Source organism: Tasmannia lanceolata, unplaced genomic scaffold (genome assembly GCF_043159265.1).
Source record: "Tasmannia lanceolata isolate RefF3 unplaced genomic scaffold, GAP_Taslan_0.1 ptg000015l, whole genome shotgun sequence".
NCBI lineage: Eukaryota > Viridiplantae > Streptophyta > Magnoliopsida > Canellales > Winteraceae > Tasmannia > Tasmannia lanceolata.
The window spans coordinates 63,909,909-63,928,562 of record NW_027518692.1 but is presented as its reverse complement, the minus strand read 5'-3'; the positions used below and the strand labels follow the sequence as shown (position 1 = coordinate 63,928,562).

General features: G+C 38.6%; 1 protein-coding gene and 1 pseudogene across 5 annotated transcripts; one reads left to right on the top strand and one right to left on the bottom strand.

The window, feature by feature from the left end:
* The first annotated feature begins 1,838 nt into the window (after window positions 1-1,838).
* Window positions 1,839-10,158, top strand: LOC143846531 (vacuolar protein sorting-associated protein 28 homolog 2 pseudogene; annotated as a pseudogene). The gene is made up of 3 exons (XR_013234777.1): window positions 1,839-2,097; window positions 2,280-2,361; window positions 9,225-10,158. The product of XR_013234777.1 is annotated as a vacuolar protein sorting-associated protein 28 homolog 2 pseudogene (transcript).
* Window positions 10,159-13,168: 3,010 nt separating this feature from the next.
* LOC143846530 (uncharacterized) lies at window positions 13,169-14,821 on the bottom strand. Of its 4 annotated transcripts, none has more exons than XM_077354985.1 (3): window positions 14,625-14,821; window positions 14,175-14,229; window positions 13,169-13,512 (listed from the first exon to the last, which is right to left on the bottom strand). In XM_077354985.1, exons 1-3 carry the CDS (start codon window positions 14,707-14,709, stop codon window positions 13,350-13,352), a joined length of 303 nt encoding a protein of 100 aa, XP_077211100.1. In that variant the 5' UTR covers window positions 14,710-14,821; the 3' UTR covers window positions 13,169-13,349. The 4 variants fall into 4 exon arrangements, with proteins under 4 accessions (XP_077211100.1, XP_077211101.1, XP_077211098.1 ...); XM_077354986.1 differs by having other exon boundaries at window positions 13,169-13,509; window positions 14,625-14,816; XM_077354983.1 differs by having other exon boundaries at window positions 14,175-14,235; window positions 14,625-14,806.
* Between the last annotated feature and the right edge of the window lie 3,833 nt (window positions 14,822-18,654).

The window sequence follows — 18,654 nt, the reverse complement described above, 5'->3', positions numbered from 1 at the left end:
AATTGTTTTCCAACTATATTTATATAATTTGATATGCTTATTTTGGAAAATGGTTTTGCAAAGCATTGCTTTACTCGACAAATGAATAAGTGAATACTAAGGTGAATGAAGGCTCTTTGGGATTAAAGCAGTTCATCTCGGTGTATATCGTGTGAGTTTAGGGCATGCTAGATAGGATTGTGATGTTGTCGTGCTGGTCAGATGGAGATTTGGTACGGTACTCTCGTTAAGGAGATGATTGGTCCCTGAGGTCTCATCTGTTAGGTTTCAGTATTTGAGATTAAGTGTGGATGGTTAAGATTGCTATAAGATTAATTCTGTGCCGTTGATATGAATGTCTTTTGGGTTAGGCAGGTTGATAATTATCATTATGTCTTGGGGGTATTTTGGTATTTTAGATCATTAATGGCACGACTGTAATAAAGTCGAAGAAGGAGGGCTTTTTGTTTGCTCTTGAGAGTGTAGAGATTTTGAGGGTAATTTGGGAATTACCAAGTTTCCTTTCTTTATATAAGTGAGCTTATGGCTCATTCTCTACACACATAATATTATCTCCTCCCTCTTCTTCTTCTTCCTCTACCACCTTTTCATCCACCCTTGATCTCACTCTTCCATCTTCGTCGGACTAAGACCTAACGGGTGAATAGTTACAAGCACCTTAGTGGTGTACGTACAAACCCCCTCAGGGTTCTCAATCGTCTTCCATGTCATTGTTTTGTGTTCTCTTTCGCGGCATTCTACGTGATTAAGCGCCCGGTTGGGGGATCCTAGAGAAAAAATTTTTGAAGTCCGTTTCCGCATCAATGAACAATATTGAGCCTCTAACTCAATGGTTAAGGCTTTGTTCTTCAACCTAGAGGTCAAAGGTTCAATCCTAACCTAGCTACCCAAAAATTGATCATCTTCTTTAAAATCAATAAATTAGCTGTTCTATGTAGAACACTAGACTAGGCTTGATGAATCAACTGGCTAGGATTATTTGATTAAGGTGGGGTCAAACGAAAATGGGCTGCTCTTATGATGACATCTCCCTGACACAAATGGGGCTTGGCTTTGTTTGGTCCAAACCGTTCATTTGTAAGTTTAATCTTCATATGACCCAAAAGAATACCTCAAGTATATGTTTTACTTTTCCTTGTTTTTTCAAAGTGGAGCTTTTCTTTTCCTTGTTTTTCAGCCACTTCCCAATTATCTCCTCACCCATAGTCACACTCACTCTGTACTTGATAAACAAAACTTTCGTGGTTGTGGAACTGTAGATTTCAGGAGTGAGATAGTTTTAAATTTCAACAGAAACTAAATGTTTCAGCCAAAATAATTTGATTTGGGGTGTTACGGAAACGAAATCCACTTGGATTTGGAAATTTACATGACTTCGTCTGAAATTTTGAGATTTCATCAGTGTTTCAATTGAAACATGAAAAACATGTAACTTTTCATATTAAAAAAAAAGAAGAGAAATGTCGCTAAGTTATAGAGGCAAAGAAAAACGTTAAAGGAGGTGAATTTATCCTCAAGCAGTGAACCATTCTCACATAAACCATTCGGGGGAGAGGGAGAAGGAGCCGGGTATCATTTCCCAAAAAAATCAAAGTTGCATGAAAGAGAAGAACAACCAGATACCTTTACAATATTTCTTAAAAAACAACAAAAATAAATAATAAAAATAGTGACCAAGAATCTAAATTGAATTTGGGCTGTAATTTTGTACTAAGTATTCATAATTTTATAAGATTTGGACCGAAATTTCGTAATGGAACCGGAATTTTTTCGTTTAGCCAATGACCGAAACTAAAATATAAAACCTTGACTCAAATGGTAGATGGTCCGATTCTTGACTGGGGCAATCCTAAGGCAACTCTTATCGATTAATTATCGTTTAGAGGAACTTAATAATAGCCACGATTAAATTGTCATTAGCATTTTTTTACACACATAAAGAAAAAAAAATTAAAATCTCTCTCTCTCTCTCCTCTCTCTCTCTCTCCTCTCTTCCGCGATCTAATCTTTCCCCTTCCCTAACCCTAGGCCTTTCCAGTGCCTGTCGCCTCCAGAACGATTTGAGAAGATCGGACCAGATTTCTCCGTCTGGTCAAGGTAATCTCTCTCTCTCTCTCTCTCTCTCTCTCTCTGGGGCATAAAATTTATACTTTCGATTTTCGCTGGAGCGAAGTATCACGCTAGGGCTGAAACGGTGTAACATGAAACCCTAGTCTCAAATGATACGGTTTCTCCGTCCATATCGTTGCCTGATGTTCATCCTGTTTATTCATTATCAGGGTTTCGATTTTAGCTTTTGCAAGAAACGCCCGTTTCTAGCGTCTCTCGTCGTGTACATCGTCGACTCTCCGTGGGGTACTGGTATGTGCTTGTTTTTATTCTATTTCTTATTCCTTTTTTTTTTCTTTTTTTTTAATGTTTCAGTTGATAGGTTGTTTCATATCCTTCGTTGTGGTTGGCATTCTTTTTCGTTTATTTTGCTGTTATGCTTCTCTGTCATTGCCACTGTTATGTGAAAAAAAGAAGAAAGAAAAAACACAGACCACTTCGAGGGGGTCAGCCTCCTATGAGTTCAAACTTGAGGAAATATTCGGTATATCCCTTATTACTACTTCTCAACTCCTTAAATAGAGAAGAGAAAAATACAATGAAAAGAGGAGAAGGATTCTAATCCGACTCCAATACGCCTACTGACTCTAATCCGACTCTAATACGCCTACCAACAATTCCAATAAGATAACCACTAGGACTTCTATGCATAATGAAATACTAATAAAGATAAAAATAGCAACCCTAACAAACTCCCCTATTTTCCCTCAACCAGCATCACACGTAACAACCACATTTTCCGCCCTTTTCTCCCGAAATTGTTTGTAGATATTTAGATTTAGGGATTGTGGATTTGTAGCTGTTCCTCCGTTTTTTTATTGTTGTTTCCCGGGCCATGTACTGTGTCTCTTTTTATTGATTTCTTTTTTTTTTCTTTTTTGAATGGCTATAAGATTTTCTTAGGAGGAACGGTTAAAGCAGGAGACCGAGGGGGTCACAGTACATAATATCATAACAGAACAAAGCACAAAAGAACAAAGAAAACCACCTCCGAGTGAATAGAGCTGAGAATAACAAGATAGCTGAGAGGGGAAGAAAATAAAAAAGCACTAGCTCCTCCTTAGATGCCCCGTCCCTTGCTAAACAGTCGGCTTCACCATTTGCAGACTTCCTAACATACTGAAATGCAATGTAAACACCCCGGAAAAGGTCCTTAAGCTCGTCAAAGAGTGGGGCAAATCTCCAAGGGAAGGGGAGAGAACCCTGAAGCCAAAGTGTTACATTGAGGGCGTCTCCTTCCCCCACCACATTGCATGCGGAATCTCTATGGAAGAGTTTAGTTCCCTTATGAACTACTTGCACCTCCGCCTCACTGGAATCAACTACTCCAATGGGGCCTGAATGCGCCATCTCACCAACCCCTCCTCATCCCTAAGCACACCAACAGTACTCGGATTGCCCAAGCTTAAGCCATCAAAAAAAAAAAAAAAAAGGGGCGGCGAGCCCAGTGCACGAGGCTCCCACCATTGCGGGCTCTAGGGAGGGCTAGATGTACACAGCCTTACCCCTGCTTTGCAGAGAGACGGTTTAAAATTGAGCTTTAATTGGCCATGGGCCGGTTGCTTCCATTCTTGCATGGGAGTACTCATACTGATTGAGGTGGAAATACTTCTCTCTACCCATTCCATAAGGAAGTCAAAGGGAGGAGACAAGCATTTTGATTTGCCTAGAATTACCTCGAAGAATTGTGTAGTAGTGTTTGGTTGCGCGGCATATAATCGAAGAGTAGGAGAATAATTAGGGGGTGTCATTACCAATATAGGGAGAGAGGAGGGATAGTGAAGAGAGAAAAAGAGAGAGCACCATTCCCTAGAAAATTCAACCATAATTCTTTGCTTTTGTAAGAATGGGACAAGAAAGAGACAAACAATTATTATATGGGAGACATGCAAAGGAATAAAGGGAGTCCAATGCTATTTTGGCAACCAAACATGGAATGGCATGCCAAATCCAAGCAAATTCTGACGGCTGCCGAGCTTTTGTGCAACCAAACAAAGCATAAGTGGAAAGCAAAGACGAACCGGGAAGATGGGATGATCCTCACCCAAAATATAGTCTAGGCAATAAATTTTCAAGAACACGTAAGAGGAGCTTTTCACTAGGCCCTTGAACGCTCGAGCATTTTTCTCTTTCTAGATAACCCACAGCGTAGCCAACATAGAGACGTTCCATAAGATCTTGCCCTTCTTTTTCCAGGGGTTTAGAGACCAACCCTCTAGAAGATCAATAAGCCTTTATGGAAATACCCACGTGAGATACCAAACCTTCCCAACAACTTGCTCCATACCCCCGCGCCATTTTGCAATGGATAAAGATATGGTCCATTGTTCCCCCGCCTCAGCACAAAGAGCACCATGATCAATGAAAAGCGTTTGTCGGCTCCGCATAAAATCTACTGTCTGAATCCTGTTGAGAAGAGCTTTCCTGCCGAACACACAAACCATGTCGAGAAGAGCTCCTTTTATTGATTTCTGGCCGATGTGTTATTTGTGCTTTCATTTATAGCCGGATTTGATTTGGATTTCTAGAAGAAGCTTATTTATATATTTATTTTCTTCTCCAACTAGTATGCAGATTTAGGGATATGTTTTTCCCCTTTTCCCCCTAAATTAGTAGTAGGCATAAAAATTTAGGGATTGTTGATTTGTTGCATTTGCTCAGTTCTTTTTTTTTTTTTTTTTAAATGCTGCAGTTATTCTCTTCTTTCCCTGGAAATGTATTGCATTTATCTCTCTGTTTTTTTTTTTTGGGTTTCTAGTTGATGTCTAATTTGTTGTGTGGTTTATAGCCTGATTTGATTCTCGTTTTTTATAAGATGCCGTGTTTCTTTTCGTTTTCCATTTATGTTTTATTTGTTTTCCGTTTTTTGGTCTATAGCCGACATTTGATTTGTGGTTTCATGTATAGTTGGATTTGATTATGGATTTCATGTAGATGTTATGTTATTTTTTTATTTCCTCTTTCTTCAGTTGCTAACTGTGATGTTTTGCATCTTTCTTCTTTCTTATGTGTCCCGTTTGTTTGATTTCTGGTGTCATTTCTAGCTTGATTTGTTGTTCGGTATGTAGATTTGTAGCAGCTTCTCTATTCTTTGGGTTTTTGTTTTTATTTCTTGCTGATCTAATGTGTGGATCTTCTTTTGTAGTTTCTGTCTAATGTTTGATTCCTTTATTCAGTTATAGTAGGTATCAAAGACTTAGAGTAATCTTGTAATCACAATCTTGCTTACTGCATTATGATTACTCCCAACATTTTTATTACAAGTCAGCCAAGCTCAGATTGGAATGTTTACATGGTTCCCTACCGTTCACTTTTACCCCCGACATGACCGTTTCCCTCCTGAAAGTAACTGCATTATTTTGGGTCCCCACATTATGCATGGGTTTTACCAGGTGTGGGCGCCACACTAGTTGTGTAATGTGTGTACGGGGTCCAACACATGTGGGGCCCACTTTAAGTGTTTGAAGGTCTATTAGGCTGGGACCCCACATTTGGTGTGGGGGTTACCATGTGTAGGCTCCATACCATAGTTTCAAAACTAGCCTGCGTCATCGTGGACTCCCCCGATTCGACTCCCTTTTACCTTGGCTATGTTATTGTCTGCGTTTTGCATTGGCCGCTTTTTTACCCGCATCTGCATTGAAATAGTGCCCCACACTAGGTGTGTGGATGGCCACTTGACTTCCTCATGATATATTTAGGTCCCGCTTTAGTTGGAGGGTCCATTATTTTGGGATCCCACATTAGGTGTGGGGTCTACCATGTGTAGGCCCCATACTAGGCCTGTTGATGGCCACATGCTTCCCCATGAGATGTATGGGATTTAACCTATATGGGGCCACTTTCCATCAATTTCCATCTAACCAAATGCTTGTCATTTCAATTCTGCTCTGCATTTGCGACAGTTTTCTTTGTCAGCCAAGCACCCCATGCTTTTCATGGTTATTGCTTCCATTCACTTCCACTTCCACTTCCCTTCACTCGCTACCAGTCTCCAACCTAGTAAAACAGCCGGACAGACTCTACTTGAATTGAGTTGCACGATCACATTAAGCCTGCAAAATGACTTTTCTGGTGAAATTTTTTTTTGACTTCTTATGGTTATGGAGTTATTTTGAAGAAAACATTGCTATTCAGATAATTCAATTCTACACTTCTGTGCTTTTTAACTTTTTTTTCTTCAAGTTATTTGTTTTGTATTTTGGTTGGAATTGGCTGATGGGTTTGCTTTCTTTGGCATTATAAGCTTGAGTTTTGATGGGCGTAACCCTTGTTTTTGACATAATTCAGTTTTCTTGCTCAATGGACTTGAGTTGAATGGTCACATTAGGTCTGGGAAATGCATTTGTATAAAAAATAAGAGTTGATTTTATAAGGTATGGAGTTCTTTGGAGGAATCTTTGATATGCATCAACACTCAAACCTCCAACCTATTAGTTAATCCGACTTTTGTTTGTGGAGTGATTTTTTATAAAAAAAATTTGTGAAATTGGTAAGATCGATTTGCTATCTTTTGAACATCTGATGTTTTTCTTTTTATTATTTGATTAAACTATAATTCAAGATTCAAGCCATGAAAATAGGATCCTTTAAAATGGGTAGAGTATGCGAATTAATAGGATATCGTAGGGATAATTGTGTGAGATACTTATCGGATAGGTCTGATCCATATCCTCATTTTTTACTTTTGCTTTTGCCACTATTGTTTAAGCACTAGTCTTTTATATATAACCAAAAGAAAACATCTTTTGAGCATAAATCTTGTTTTTTTATTTATATTCCTTTTCATAAAGAAATGAGAACCATTAGAATCCTTAGGAGTCATGGGTGGAGGGGAATTTGCTTTAGCGGTCATGGGTGTTTCCGGCCAAACTAGTGTCTATTGGAAAGTTGGTCTCTGGTTCCTTGGAGGAAAAGGGGGGGAATTTTATGGAATGTATCCTCCTTAGCAGCAATTTGGGTGTTAAAGAAAGAAATGCTCGGGTCTTCAAAGGGCAGGCAAAGAGCTGTGAATATCTTTTTACCAAAGTGGTGGCTCTTTTGATCTCATGGGTGAAGATTGTGCCTCGCTTCAGATTTGTGTCCGCTTTCGATGTTAGGCATGGGTGGAGGGAATTTGTTTTAAGCTCGGATCAGGATCCCAAGATAGTGCGGGATTGGGAGCCGCCTGATTCCGGTTTTTTAAAACTCAATTTCGATGGCTCGAGTTTGGAGAATCATGTCCCGTCAGGTATTTGGGGTCTTCTTAGGTCGTTTTGGGATCGTTAAGTTGGGCTTTTTCGGGTCCTATAGGGGTGGCAGATGCTAGTGAAGCTGAGTTGCTAGCCATCCTTCAAGGGATCAAGCTCCTGGAGTGAGAAACCTTGGACAAGGTAGTGGTTGAAGGGGACTCTCTTAATGTGATCCGTTGGCTTAGTGAATGTCCCTTGGAGATTTGCTCCTTTCTTTGTCGAGATCCAAGGCATAGTAAGCGGTCACAGGATTTCTTACCAGCATCTGAGAAGGTCCGCAAATAGAGAAGCCGACAAGCTTGCTAGGGAAGGTGTCTGCAAAGAGGGCTTGGGGCTTTTTGATTTCCTCCCGCCTTGAGCTAGGCTTTTATCTTGATGTTGTGGATGCCATTTATTATTTGTGTCTTTCTTTTTCTTCTGTAATTTCTTTGACCATCTCGGTCTTTTATCAATGAATTGCTTTGCCATTCAAAAAAAGAGTGAAAAGAATCCTTAAGAGGCTTCAAATTGATACTAAAATAAAATAAAATAATCCTAAGCTGTAAATGAGAATCCTAAGTTAGAGAGAGAGTGTGTGCGCGCGCGCGCGTGCTTTCTTGGCAAGGCAGGGATAGGAGGTGTGTCCAGGGACTCTAAGGGCACTATCATCTGCTCCTTTGCTGTCCTAAAAGGCGTTCCGTGTTCTTCATAGGGGCATTAGCATCTTTCTCAACCAAGTGGAGGGATATCTAGAGATAGAAGGTGACTCTTCCAACACTATTTCTGGCAATGAGCAAAGGAGACTGCACGTGGAGATTAGGTCAATACATAGATGAGATTAAAGAGATGTGTAAAGATATATCTTTCTCTTTTTGTCAAATCCCAAGAAGTGCTAACAAATTGGCGGATCGTCTCATCTAATTGGGGGCACTTAGTGAATCTTTGTATTTGGGGTTGTCCTTATGCCCAAAGTGTTCCTTTAATCTTGTTTTCTTGTTAATATAATTATTCTTTTCTAAAAAAAGGAAATGACCTGCTGATTTGTTGTATCTCTATATGTGTGCTTTTTAAAATTTATATCACATTTGGTTTATACTATATTAGCATTTTCTCAAATGATTATTACTCATATCCCACATTCACATCTCGGATCCTTACCGAATCCTTGTCCTAAGGTTTTGGAACATGGAGGATCGCTGTACCAAATCCTCACAGTATCCGATACCCGCACCCATGTCCAAGTAACATAGGATTCAAGTTTGATTATGGCTTCCTTGTGTTTTATGTGCACGATTTTGCCAAGGGATTGCTTTAGAATTTCCTAGTTGTTTGCGGAAGCTTTTTTGCTGCCAGCTGATTGAGCAAAAATTGCTCCATTTGTCCAAAATGAGAGAGTTATAAGAAGACTTGTGGCATGCTTTACTAACTGATATGGTTTCCTTGCTCTTATTTTTGTTATCCATGGAAAATAAACCCTAACTCAATGATTTGTCCTAAACATAACCTTGCGATATGGTTGATACAAGTTTCTTTCGGTCCAGGTTCTACTGCAGTTTTATGTGAACAACTAATTGAAGTTGAACTGATACAAGTTGGGAAATTGTGGCATTAGATGTCAATTAATAGTGTCTTGGCATAGGTTTATTAAGAGACTAAACCATTAGAAAATGGTCTGTTAGGCTAGATATATCAATCACTTTGGTTGAAAGGCCATTTTTAATCACCATGATTAATTGAGAAAAAAACTGTATTGGATGGTTAGAAAATTTTCTGATAGATGGGATATTTATAACAAACACTAATAATTTTTGTTATTGAAACAATGATATTTCTTCTTTTAGTCTCCACTTATTGGATGGTTAGAAAAACTCCACCTTTATCTGATCTTCTTGTTCTAATTTGCAGTTCATTCTACACGAATGAGAAAGAGGACAAATCTCTGGCTACCAAATTGAAGGCAATATGGAAGTAAAGCTCTGGAATGACAAGCGTGAGCGTGAGATGTATGACAATTTTGCGGATCTCTTTACTATCGTCAAAGCAACGGAGAAGCTCGAGAAGGCATACGTTCGCGACATTATCTCCTCCAAGGATTACGAGCCCGAATGTCTCAAACTCATTGCCCAATTCAAAACCTTAACGTCCTCCCTCAAAGACACCATTCCTAGCATCGAGCGCTTCATGGATACCTACAGGATGGATTGCCCCGCGGCTCTCAACCGCCTCGTCACCTCAGGCATCCCCGCCACAATTGAGCATCGGGCCGCCGCTGCAACTTCCACGACATCGGCTGCCACCATTGCGGAGTGTGTGCAGCATTTCATCACGGCAATGGACTCGTTGAAGTTGAATATGGTGGCAGTTGACCAGGTCCACCCGTTGCTTTCGGACTTGTCGGCCTCATTGAATAAACTCAGCATCTTGCCAGCTGATTATGAGGGGAGGACAAAGATGAAGGAATGGATAGCTCGTCTCTCGAAGATGGGAGCAGCGGACGAGCTGACAGAGCAACAGGCAAGGCAGTTGCATTTCGATCTTGAGTCTTCTTACAATTCATTCATGGCTGCATTGCCTAATGCTGGAAACTGATCATGTGAGTTCCTTTCCCCGGTTTGTTCAATATTATGTTTTTCTGGTGTTTCTTCTGTAATTAGCAGGAATAACCCTGTTACTAGTTGTTGAAATGAAAATGGATTTGCAACCACTTGTATTTTATGATAGTGATGGATTGACGGTTTCTATGTTGGGATTCTTAGTTTAATTTTGTATAGGCGATTTGACAATGACATTGTGCTTTGATTCCTTGCATTTGAGCTTAATTGAGGCATTTGTTCTCATAGTTTTTTGTTTCAATCATCGAACTTTAGTATCAAACTGATCTCTGCTTTTGGTGGCCCGTAAGGATGTATATGGCCATGCGTTGTTTGTAGCAGAATGTATAACAACTTTCCCTTTGTTGAGAATGTTTGATGGTAATCCTCAAAGATCTGCAAGATCTAGTTACAAAACTCCCTATTTGCACCACGAACCATCAGCTAATTCAGCCATATTTTCTCACTTCCTGAGTATATACCGGGGAACTTTTATCTGGACAAATCACTCATTGGAATATTAGCCGAAATTGTTGATTCAACTTAATCTTGGGGTTGGGTTTCTTGTCCAGGGATATATAGAGCCTTCACATGTGCTCTTTCCTTTTAGCCAGTTTATTTTGTCGATAGGGGATCCATTGAAAGCACAAGTTTGCACTTGCAACCATTTATGAAAATAATTGACATAAGGTGCGTCCCAAAAAATTGGACAAGGGATGGCAACCCCCTCTGGTGTGAACGAGAGTCAAATTAAATGGGACCAACATATTTTCTGAAGCCATTTTTATCCAATCTGATCGTGGTTTGGTGCTCTTTTAAACCTGTTGTCCACATCTTTCTTGCCTTTACACGGTATCTTCTTTTTTTCTGAAGAAATATCTATTTATGAAGAAAGAACATATAAGACTGAGAATCAGTTGTTGTCCTACGTTGGGGACTTTTAAGTATGTGATGGTTTTTGAGTAATTTTGCTAGTCTCGAGTTGGTGGTTCTGAGGGAAAAGGACAATTACTGCAAGTTTGGTGCCTAATTTCCAAGGAATAAGATACAACATAACCTTCATTGTGAAGTACGAACCAAAAATTGGCTGTATGATAGTGTTGAACATGTAAGCGATTGGCAGCAATGTCTTAAAGCTCAATCCCCCATAAAGTAGGTTGATAGTATACCCATCTCAATTAAGGGTTGAACATGCTGCGATTGGCAGCATGCTCGTTTAACATTATGTCAGCCGATTGTGAGCGCCAAACTGATCATTGGACTCAAAATTACGTTTAAATTTGAGTCCAATAATAGGTTTAGCACTCACAGTCAGTATTCATAATCTCAAACGAACAGGGGTGATTGGGCAGATCTGAGGAGGTGGCAGGGTGGTGAAGAAGTTTGATTTTTCAGTTAATTATGACTCAAGGGAGCAGCAAGTGCAAGAGGAGGGAGCACACAACGATGTTCAGTCTTCAATGAAGATAATCTCAGGGAACATTAGGGGATTAGGGGGTCAAGTTCAGAAATTCACCAGAAGAATTTTTTCAAAGGAGTTCATGCTTGTCATGAAATCTTTTCAAAGATGCATTTAGATAAAAAATTATGTAAGGGCCCGTTTAGATACCTCATATGTTGTATTTGGATTTGGAATTGAGTTTTGAATACAAAATGAATGGATCTGGCAGCTTAAGAGGGTGGAGGAAAGAGGGAGAGAGAGAGAGACATTAGCGATCTGTGGATTTCCAATTCCTATTGGAGGGGAGAGGTTGAGGAGCAAAGAGGGTGGAGGAAACTGCCAGATCTGTGGATTTCCAATTCCTTATTTGCATCCAAACGGGCCCTAAGTGATTCAAGAAATGATGAACATAAGCGATCATGGACCGGTTTCTTTTCAAATTGAATGAGAAACTGGTGGATCTAATGTTCAGCTCCACGCTTCTTGTGTGTGTGTGTGTGCAAATGAAGTCTTTTACTTTGCTTCATTTGCAAAAAGAGTCTTATTGTTTGACTACTTGCAAATAGAGTCGTCACATTTGAGTGAATTTTGTAGATCAGGTCACGCCATCAATTTGTGACCAAAATACCCATGGTGGTTTGTTTTTTACTTTTAAACAGACCCAAATGTGCTTATTAGTGAAATGTAAAAAGACCAAAATACCTATGACAGTCAATGATATGTTTAACTTAGAAACAAAGAAGCGAACCAAAGAAAAAACAATGGCATCACGAGTGCTCCAAACGTGTCCTTTAAACCCTCCAAACGTGTTCTTTTAACCCCTGATCGTGCCAACCGATTCACTTCACCATCATCTCATCTGATCTTGCAAGTGAATAGGATGCCCATCAACACAATACTGAATTTCTTCGATTAAGATATTCAAGTTGAAAAGAAAGTTCAAAAGGTCTGACCTCAAGAGGGTTTAATTTAAAAACAAGAAACAAGAAACAAGAAACAAGAAACTAATATATGCAACCATTCAAAAAAGAAACTAATATATGCTATATATGATGGAAAATGAGAAAACTTTAGCATCTCATATGAATGTAAAGTTTCCTTTAACTATTAAATTACTTATAAATGAAAATGTCTTATGCCACATTTTTTAAACTCAACTCAAGTCAACTAAGCCTTTGTCCCAAAGTAGTTAGGTCGGCTATTGAATCCTTTAGAAAATTTTCATGATAATTAAATCTCATAAAAATGTATAATAACCATCTAAATAAAAACTTACAAAAAATTACCATTAAACATGTTACTGTCAATATCACTGTTCAGAAACTCGACAGAGTAAATTATTGACTCACCAGAGTTAACTAGCTTGGCTGAGTCTGAGTTTGATCCTACCAAGTTAATAAAAAAGCTGATTTGACTCTCCGACTTGACAAAAAAATTAAACTTACCCATTATTAACTCCGCCGAGTCAACCCCAAATTCCAGTTCCAAACCCTAGTTATTATTGATGGTGTGTCTTCATGTCCCCATTGTTTTCTACTTATTTTCTCAATGTAAAAATAAATTTATCAAGAGGAAGCAATTAGGCACCACAATAGATGGGTCATACGGCGAAAGATCCAATTCATTTTATATAACTGCTATTTTACAGAGAACCAGAGGCAGAGGTGCACATAAAGATAATCATTCAAGTTCATCTAAAGTTCGTTCTAAACTGAGAGATTTAAGGCCATTTGGTACGATTTTTTCACACACGAAAAAAAATAATTCCAATTCATTTTATATAACTCACAAGCACAGCCGGACGAAAAATCTTGAAGGATACCAAAACCATAATGCATTAAACTTGCCATTCAGGACAAAAAAGGGTTAAGATTCCTACTTGCAAACAAACAATATGAACAAACCTGCTACTAGAATTACAAAAAGGGCTGTCTTTCATTTGCACATTGTTCACAAGCAACAGTTAAGGACAACAGAACTTTACTCGGATTGAGGCCTTTAGTCATATAGAGACTTTGCAGATTGAATTCTCAACATTTTGCTCTTGTTCTTTGAAATTTTCACCTCCAACATGTCGCTTTTACATACAGCTTTCTCTATTGATTTAAGCTTCCTGAGGTTCTTGGATCGTTTCATGGGCATTCCCTTTTTGATCTTTCTGCTTTAAAAAAATCACAAAATAAACGGGAGAAATTATAAAACTGCATATGCAATGTTTCCTTAGAGAAGATCAATGCATATGTCCATGTTTTTCTTTTTCTTTTTTTTTGAACAGCCATATGCCCATGTTGTTGTGTGTGAATATTTTCTACATTTAAAGAGGATCAAGGTCATGGTTGATAAATCCATAAGCCACGATTCATGTCCTACATCCAATTCGATCTCATGAAAAATTACTAGCAATTCGACTTGAATCTTATTTGAAAGTGTAGATGAATCATAAAATTCACTTAAAAATGGAATTGCAAAAGGTATCATGATTGGCAATGATTTTAATTAGATTTATCTTATGGATTAAAGGGAAATGAAATGGAAATGCAGATAACCAAATAAGATCAACTAATTTCTCATTTATGACCGGTATAGACGCTCTCTGCAGTTGATTATTATGTATAAATGCCAGAGTGCTATAAAATGAAAAAAAATTGATGTGGAAAGTCAATAGCATGGTTGTGACTTTTGTGTAGGTTTTTTTTACTGTTTTTAACGAAGTTACCAAAAAGCTCTAAAATATATACAATCCACAATTCAATCCAATGAAGCTGCCCAAGTTATATGCACAATCATCAATATGAAGAGAAAATTCACGGTTAGTAGGCTGACCTTTTCACGACTCCAAGAGCAGGGTTCGAAGTTGTTAATTCTGATGTGTCCATTGCTGTATCTATGTGCAAAGGAGAGTTAGGAAATCATTTAAAAGAACAAAGACAACGTCAAGGCGCATTGGAAACTGAATTTTACAAATGTTTTGAGACTTGTTCATCAGAACGTGTGTAAAAGTATGAAAGCATGTGTAAAATGATTGCAAAATTCAGTTTCCAATGTACCTTAGGGCACTGGTTAGCAAAACCCTAATCGAAGCAGCATATCCAAATTTTTAAGTACAGATACAAATTTAGATCCATGCATATATCTTCCAAAATTTTGAGGCATTGGACACTTTTGAGGTGGACAAAAGGTAACAAGAAAAAATTATGTTGAAGATATTTTCGCTAAATAGAGTCTATAATTCGCCAAAAAAAAAAAAAAAAAACAGGGAGAGAGGAACCGTACCTTGAGGAAGATCTGCATGAGCCTCTGCCAAAATTTCCATGGAAACAGCACCGTTTTTCTTCTTCTTGCCCTTGTTCTTCGCCATGGCTTTCCAGATGCTCCGTCCCAAAAATAAATTAGGGTTTTTCGTTGCCTCTGCAAAGACGCTGAAAGCAGTTAAAAAATAATAATTAAAAAACCAAATGTTAGCATACGCGAAGACTTGGCACGTGCAAATTATATGGCACGATCCTTTGATCTTAACCGTTCATGAATATGACTCATCCATCCCCTTTGCCTACCTTAGCTGGGCTACTAATGAAGGGGAAATGTGAACAGACTAATCGGGATTAATGTCAAGAGACTAATTTTTGGGTCCCAACCGGGGTACATGTATGTGAAATCAAGACCGTTGATCTCATTCTAATTAAACATCTCATGCCTAAGATAAAAGGACTAGGAAAATCAACACATATTAGCTTTTAGCTTTTCTTAATGGAACCCTTTAGTCCCTTTTGGGACTCACAATAGCTAATATTGAGCTTTTTATGGGCCTTGTGAATTCACCCAATTACTACTTACCTTCCGCGTACTAAAGGTAGAGGCAATTCTCTTCAAAGTTAAGCTACTCTTTAAGGCAATCATGAGGGTTGTTAGTTGTTAAAACTCTTTCTTTTAAAGAGATAACAAGTGACGGGTCAGTCTTGTATTCCAGGCTGGTCATCACTTTCGCCAATCTCTAACCAGAGTTTTCACAGGACAGATATCACACCATTTTTGGTGTACATGCATCATTAGAGTTTCATGGGTACCTAATCATGAGTCGTGACACATGACATTCTGCCATGCCTTAGCCAGAAAGCAAAGGCAAAAGAACCTCCCTCCCTCTCTCTAGACACAGTATTAGCAATTGTCATGGAAGGAAATAGATGGGAAAGAAAGGATGGGGTTACGAGAAATTAATTTCTAATTTTAGTGGAAAATAAACTATCAGAACCTTCACGTGATGTCAACAATGCCTTGATAATGATCCTCCAATTCACAGATGGTAAAACTTGAAAAATCATCTCGTTCAAACATTTCTAACCATTCGATCATAAAAGCTGAAGAGGCAGTTGCTCATTTTTCCAACTCATTCATTTGTAGAGAAATTATATGGTGCTCCCGCGGCCATAGCAACGCCTACGCTGGACTTCATGCTTGGGCACCGTATAAAATCTCTCATTCATACGTCTATAGATGAAATTAGGGGTGCAAGTTTGGCCCTGTGAGCCAGTACCCGCCCCGAGCCCAAATAGGGTCTGGGCCAAATTTTCCAACCCTGAGGGCGGGCCATATTTTGATATTTACACCAACCCTTCTTGTCTTTTTGTACTTGAGAAACTCATTACATTTTCCAAAATGCTCTTACAAGCTAATTAAAGAAGAAAAGACAGCTTGGTTTGTGCTGTTATAAAAACTTGGCTATGCTGATAACATTTCCTTTGGGTGAATCGATCTTGGCCAATGAGGTTCTCCTCAAATGGATGGCCAAGATCTATGTATAATAGATATATTTCACTAGGGTAGATCAGGGCTAACTCGGCCCAATCAAGGCCAATCAGGGCACGCTAGGGCTGGGTTGAGCCCAGCAGGGCATGCTTGGGTTGAAGTTTCTTAGGCCCTGACTCAAGGCCAGGGGTAAGATATTGGGATCCAAGGTTGGGCTAGGGTTTTGAAAAGCCCGGCCCAAGCCGATCCTGTTGCAGCTCTAGATGAAATCATTTAAGTTCAACTTTCTCTTCATGTTATCTTCTCCTGGTATTTGAAATGGTATTTTTTTTTTCAAAGTTTTTATGTTTTATTCTAAAAAATCAATAAAATATTAAAAATTGAAATAAAACGTATCTTTTGAAAAAATAAAATAGTTCTAAACATCTTATCAAGCATGACATAAATGAAGTTCTCAAGATGGCTTTTAAAATTTTTATTTTTGCACGCCTAAATCTTGCAAATGAGATCTCTTTTCGGCTTCTAAACCTGGACTCACTATGATGGCCCATCACATCAGCAGTCCAAATAAACCGATCAACTGTGCCCATGGTTTTAAATTTCTGCCTCGGACCGAAATTTTGGTTGAGACAGAAACCGATATATGGCGAAATCCGAAATTTCGAGAATTCATTTTTTTAAAAATAATATGTTATCCCCTGAAATTTCAGTAATTTCAGCAATAATTTTGTAATGAACAAAATATTATTTTTTCTTGTGCATCGGATTTCGGCAAGGGCCGAAACCGAAATTAAAAACCTTGGCTATATGCCACTGTGCATTAGATGAGACCGTATGGGTCGATTATTTTTGTTCACGGAACTTCTTGCTAGTCAATCTCTCAGTCTTGTATGATTTTTCTAACAAGTAACAAACGCTTTTGAAAAAGTTTGGCCTTAAAATATTTTTGTATCAAGTCATTTTGAAAAGTCAGGCCTTCGAATCTTGAATAATGTCCTTGTTAGAGCTTATCCGATACAATAAACTAATGGTGGCAAAATAAAATAGTTAAGAGTTAGGAGTTAGGAGTTAGGAGTGAGAAATGTCATGTAAGGGGCACCAACTTAAAAAAGGGTGCAATTAAAAACACCAACACAGGTGTAGTGTTAGGGGGGTGACAAATTGAAATTCGTCGATTTCTTGACTTTTAGGAGACACCTTCCCCTAAATAACGGGGACCACGTTACGGTTATCATTAAAAGAGGCTAGTTTGGGAAACTAGATTATCTAGTTTTCAAACGACACTTTGTATCACTACAACCTTTTTGCATTCATCACCGAAAGTAAAATATGCAGGCATAGATCCCAAAAATCAAAGTCACATTGCCACTTATTCTACATTTTCTTCTCTACTAAAGGATCAGACTATCTTCCCCTTTTTATAATAACTTTTCGATCGCCGGAATCAAGAACTGGATTCATCATTTCCCTTTCAATAATCAAAATACCATTAATGAGAAAAATTTGAATGGAAATACCATTTCACAGAAAGAAGTGCATATTTGAAAAAATTCCCTAAAAGAAAGTATTTTGAAACTATCCAACACCACATACCCCATGGCATACCTGTGTAAGAAGATGTGGCATGCATAATATGGACTTTAGAATACACCAGTGATCGGACTATCTGAACCATCAAATCATGTTCTCTACTGGCAACGATCTACATCGAAAGAGATGAATCCCAAAATTCCAGTTCTAAATGGTAATTAGGAGCATTTGATTGCCTTCATTTTGGTTAATTATAGTGGCCCACCAGATGAATGGCTCTCAGATCACCTGTACCATGTGCCGTAGAGAAGCAAAGCGTATAGAGAAACTGAAAAAGCTTACTGTTCAAGATCTCGTAAGGACTGGGACTCTGGGAGGACTTTTTTCAATCCAACGGCTGAGAACAGAGATGTGAAAGAGACAGATGCTTGGAATTTTCTTTTCGACGTTTTCCCAAGCTAGAGCACGTGACTTGGAATCCGTTTTGGCCACGGCAGTGGGACTTAGAACTTTAGAAGGAAACTACGGAAGTGCCACTCGGCTGGGGTGAAATAACGAACTTACCCTCATTTGGGAATAAAGGATTCATATTTCAAATTACTTCTATGGCTTAATACAATACGCGGATTATCACTCGTTTCATGGCCAATTACCACGATACATAGATATATATATATATTCAGAGGTAGAATCAGATAATCGGTCCGTCCATCTGGTGGGCCAGATTGCGGAATTGCAACAGCCGGATGATCCTAACTGTCCAATTAGTAGGCTCTAGCCATTTATATCCTTGTCAATTATCATTTTGCTTCCATAGTAAAAGTAGTAGATGTCCTTTCAGGCCATTAATTGAAGGATTAGATTTGGTCCAAATGAGTAGATTTTTGATCGGGATCCATAAATTAATGGTCTAGATCATTGAGCAAGTGACCCCACCAGTACTACTCTGCCTTGCTAAATTTCGCAAGGACGTACATCATGTGAATCAAATTCCACGTGAGAGGGTATTTTAGTCATTTTATCTACACCG